This window comes from Penaeus japonicus, unplaced genomic scaffold (genome assembly GCF_977035675.1).
Source record: "Penaeus japonicus unplaced genomic scaffold, GWHDUDI00000001_assembly GWHDUDI00000001, whole genome shotgun sequence".
Taxonomy (NCBI): Eukaryota; Metazoa; Arthropoda; class Malacostraca; order Decapoda; family Penaeidae; genus Penaeus; species Penaeus japonicus.
This window is the reverse complement of record NW_028234403.1, coordinates 37,721,584-37,726,583: the sequence shown is the minus strand read 5'-3', so window position 1 is coordinate 37,726,583 and position 5,000 is coordinate 37,721,584. Positions and strand designations below refer to the sequence as shown.

General features: G+C 33.8%; 1 protein-coding gene across 2 annotated transcripts in view; it reads right to left on the bottom strand.

The window, feature by feature from the left end:
- Positions 1–5,000, bottom strand: part of LOC122253627 (lysophosphatidylcholine acyltransferase 3 protein nessy) — a 34,822-nt gene that overhangs the window by 5,431 nt on the left and 24,391 nt on the right. The window contains exon 8 of one of the 2 annotated variants that reach the window (XM_043016892.2): positions 1–84. This exon is cut by the window's left edge and continues 61 nt beyond it. The exons of the other annotated variant lie outside the window; for it this stretch is intronic. Within the exon in view, the coding sequence (XP_042872826.1) occupies positions 1–84 (84 nt within the window). The remainder of the gene's footprint in view (positions 85–5,000) is intronic. 2 annotated transcript variants of the gene reach the window in all.

The following is a 5,000-nucleotide window of genomic DNA, read 5'->3' as shown; positions in this document are numbered from 1 at the left end:
CTCCCTCGTACAGCCGGATCTTGACATTGGCACAACCGTTCCACAGGCAGTTACCGTTTGCGTCCTTACCAGAGTATGAGAGGCCTACAGGGGGGGGGATGGGGGGGTAAAATCCTTTGTGAGGTATTGTTACATATCAGTTCCCAAAGGCAATGAGGTTATCACAAGAGGTTATGCTTTGGTTCTTGTGAGTAATGATACTCTCAAGAGACTTGGGAGAAAGAGAGAAGGAAAAGAGGGTGACTGTGTGATGGCAGCTAGTGACAGGATTCACTAAGCCTCTTTACATGAGACAAAGCTGATGTTAGTTTTGAACAAAATAGTAAAATCATTAATTACATTTAGTATGATTTAAGTAATCCCTACTACTGTTAAACTAGTTTTGTTACTTTTAAAAGTAAACTGCTGTTCATCTAGAGCAGGTTTAACAGTATCATACATTCTAAGCTAAATGGTGTAAATATAATTCCACTTTGACATAGGTCTCAAAAAATCTCAAAACTCTAGGAAAAACTTAAAACTTAGTACAAACTATTTACTGTTAACCTATTCCCAATGGGGCTATTTTGGCTTTAAATGGCTGAAATGCTAGGACATTTGAACACGTAAGCCTAACGCGTCGGGATTCTCGGCCGCACTGGCTGCGAGCGAGCGTCACCGGGCGTGCTGGCCTGGACAAAATAACTCGTCCCCAGCGTTTGGCCCAAAAACCACTAGACGTGATATCTAGTCACCCGTCGTTAACCCTATGACGACGGTGCGTCACACTCTTGTGACACAGCCAAACTCCCGATGCTGGGGCGTCATGCCAGTGTGACGATTACAATGCAATATTGCAATCGCCCGGCATAGGGGTCTTCGCGTAGCGAGTGCCCCGTCGGGAAAGGGTTAATGGGTTAAATGGTCTAAACTTAATGAAAACTTCAAACTACTGATAATGTAAAAAACTATCATTATCATTAATGTATAATGTCAAAATAAAAGAGAATGCTGCTAATCATAATGATTAAATATATTTTCTATGAAAAATAATCTATTATGATAGGACAAATATGAAAAAGGACCCATTTTGCATCACCCACAATGTCTATAAACAAATCTTACAAACATAACATGATATCCTATAACTAATTTAAAGCTTCTTGGAGGTCTTCCTCTGCAATTTTTTGCTCTGTCATTAAATCTACAAAATGCCACATTTTTTCTCACACATGTAATTGCTCAAACATTCATGATGTAATATCATGTGGGGAAAGCCAGTTCTATGAGACAGACAAAATTTCAGCATAATGTAACATCTGCTTAGTGTCTATAGTAAGAATGTAGAACTTACTATAAGTTCATGGGGGTGGATAGACAAGCAGTAAGTTGGTGTTTTTACTTTTTCATTTTACATTCTATTGGGTTTGGACAGCCATGAATATCAACGGGATAGAGGGTAGAAGGGAAACTTCTACCCTATTCTTTTGGCTTAGGAAGTAAAGCTGTTACCATTCAGAACACACCTCTTGGAACAGAAAAAATAGAAAGGTATACAAAGATGAAAGCAGAATTGAAACAAGAGGAAAATACTCAGAGTAGCTTGAAGATGAAGTAATCATAGGTTAAGGATAATTAAGCACCAGCGGCTATGGTACACTGTTTACAAAAGACAAATACAAATTAAGAACAATTATCACTTCATTAATAATTTTGACTCATAAGACTATTAGTAGCACTGCAAACTGTAGCAACAGGATATATGTTGTTCTGGAATAAAAGATACAATCATACAAGGTGGTCATTCAAGGTGTACTATGCCAGCTTATGAATATGAAGTAGGCTTTGAGTATAGATGACAAATAAATGACAGCTGAAGACACAGGAGCAAGTTCAAGGCCTGATTCAAGAATACCCATAAATTCATACAAATGGGTAAGGAAGGTTCATCATTAGTAAATATTCTTAATAAAGAGAATGTCTTAAAGTAATATCATGTAGTTAAAAAAACACTTTACAACCCTGAAAGGAATCATGATTCATGACAAATGATATCTTAATCAGCCCATAATGAATCAGGTCACACTGCATCTGACATGCATTTTTTTTCCTAATGATATTTTGAGGCCCTCGTAACTCAAATGGAAGATGTTGATACCAAAAGATATGATATCATGGATATAAGCTCAGGAGTAACTTGCAGGGAAATGTTCTGGCATAAGCAGATGCAAAGCAGGAAAACAATAGGTAGTGACTGTGATATTTTCAGATTCACACCTACATTAGCAAGAATCTTTGTAAGATAATAATGATGACTCACATCTTAACAACGTACAAAAACTAATTTTCCAAATGTTCCCTACTAGGAACCTGAAGTACATTATTTTACCATCACTATATCATAGCATTGCTATGTAACAATTATTAATAATGTCAGGTATTTTCTTTTTGTGATTAGCAGGATATCTATATCCTCTAGTACTTTGAATATTATATTCTATACAATACCCATTGTCATTATGTTCAAAACTGCTAATCTCAATGAATTTACTTTTCCTACAATTTACATCACCATTAACATATTAATCCTTAAAATCATTACAAACTCACATACTTCATCAGCAATGAAACAACTGCTAATTTGTACCAGAAGCCTACTACAGTGACTCTATTAAACTGTCATTCCATCAAAGCCTAAACTTAAGGCATAATAAATTTTCATTCCCTAGTCTAACAAGATAAAACATAAAACCAGAGATATTATCATACATATGTAAAGTACATGTTTCACGAAATAAAAAAACCCATGCTTAAACCATCTAATTACTAGAATATCTGAAATATTCACTATGTTACAAAAAATGTTTCTGCACTGAGTAGTTACTCTGACTTCCACTTTCAATACATATGCAAAGCTTCCATAATTTAATAAAACCTATATATATATCTGCCTTATAGATAAACATAATACAAGAGGTATAGATAAGCAATTCAATTCAATAAAGAATATCTATAATCCTGTAAAAAAAATTATTAACAAACTTATCAAATATATTCTTATTTCAATTATTATAATTTTTTTCTTCCAAACAATCTTATACGATCCTGCATCATTTTCAAATTCAAAGCTCAGCTATCTGCTGAAAATGGAATATTAGCATCAGTCAAAAACTAAAGTAGCACCTGGTCTGTAATACCAGTATAAAGAAGTCCCTTTTAGAAAGAAAACTGCATTTCCTTAGTATTACAAGAATAGCTAAAAAGATGCTCCAACCACAAAGTTCCTTGGATCCTTAAATGTGTACATGTTTTATTCACAAGAGTAAATAATGTAGAACCACTACATTATCACAAGAGCAAATGATTAAAATTTGGGTGGTGAGCCAAGATAATCTGTGAAGCCTAATCATGCCTTGAATGGCAAATGATAAGCCAATGTAATTTTAGGCATTATGGTTAGCTAAAGTTCTTTTAGCATGGTGTGTTTAAATACTACTGCTTTATGCAATTTTTCAAGGCAAGCAGCTAATTTTGATTCTTGTAGAAGCAGTATATTTTCCAGATAGGGTTTTGTGTCTCTCGTTTTCCCTTTAAGATCAAGTAAAAAGTTAATAATGCCCATTATCAACTAGAGCCACTTTCACAAAAACACTTGATTTTGAGGTTTGGAACCACCCATTCAATAATCTTGTCTGTGTTCTTCTCTTAATTCACCCTACATATATAATGCAACATCCAAATTTCTCAATAAAAAAACAAAAAATAATCATACCTCTTAGTGATTCATTAATACTATCTTCAATCCTCTTTCTGACTACCTAACGTTCATATTTCAAGAAAATCAAAGCAAACCTTGTTTCTTGTATTCATCATTCATGTCCCCCCCCCCCATACACCATAGTCCATCTTGTCTTTTTCAGTTAACATGACCATTTTTGGTTGCATTTCATATAGCTGTTAAAACATCTACTAAAAAGCTGCTTGTATCTGCTAACTGATTATCTTCACTACCCTAAACTATCCCCCATTTGCACATTCTCTGGTTAACATTCAAACACACACAAGCACACACTCTCTCTCATTCAATCCTAAGACTATGAAAGATCTAACTGAAACCAATGTTCAGGACTGAAACTTCACATTCTTGATATAATAGGACTGGGAGACTAAACATTAAATAGCATCCAAAAGCTTTAAATTCATGCATATTTACAGGCACAGCCATGCAGATCATGATATAATACATTGCATGCATCCAAATGGAAGGACAAAATTCCTCTAAATCACTATGTAAATTTCATTAAGCTCTAAAGAAAAATCCATGTTGTAGACGATATACCCTACTGTAAACTCTTGAGTATTGTCTCTAAATACCCAAGATAAATATGTTCAAATTTGCAACTTTGAAATAACAATGACAATAAAATACATAACCAATTAAAAAATATCAATAATACTAATGCTAATGAAAAATATTCTAGAATGACTATGACTAAAACAGAAACAATTCTACATTTAATACTACTACAATCATAGTAATGAAAATCCCAATATTTCTGACTACTAAATATAAAACCATATCTATCTACAAATGTCACAAATACAAAAACAAAACAAGAACATTGAACGAAAACATCTTCATTTATCACCTTATTCAAGGAAAAACCACTTGATTTCAGGCTTACAAAACACTTAACATGCTCATTCATATAATGTCATAGTCTCTAGCACAAACTTATTCATGATTCATTCATGTTCTTTAAACTTAAAAAAAATGAAGAATAGGACAACATGTTTCTAATCTTCAATGCCTGGAATATGTAGCAGCCTTTTACATTCCTTTACTGATTAATGCCAGATGACGTGCTATCATGTAATGGGAATATTTTGCTTCCGCTGGATGACATCCTATCACATTGTGATCTCTCCCGCTAAACACGCATCTTACATCATTACAAATAATTCCATTTGTATTGACAAATTTTTCTTTCCTTGTGAAATAGTGTAAACAAAAACAAGAA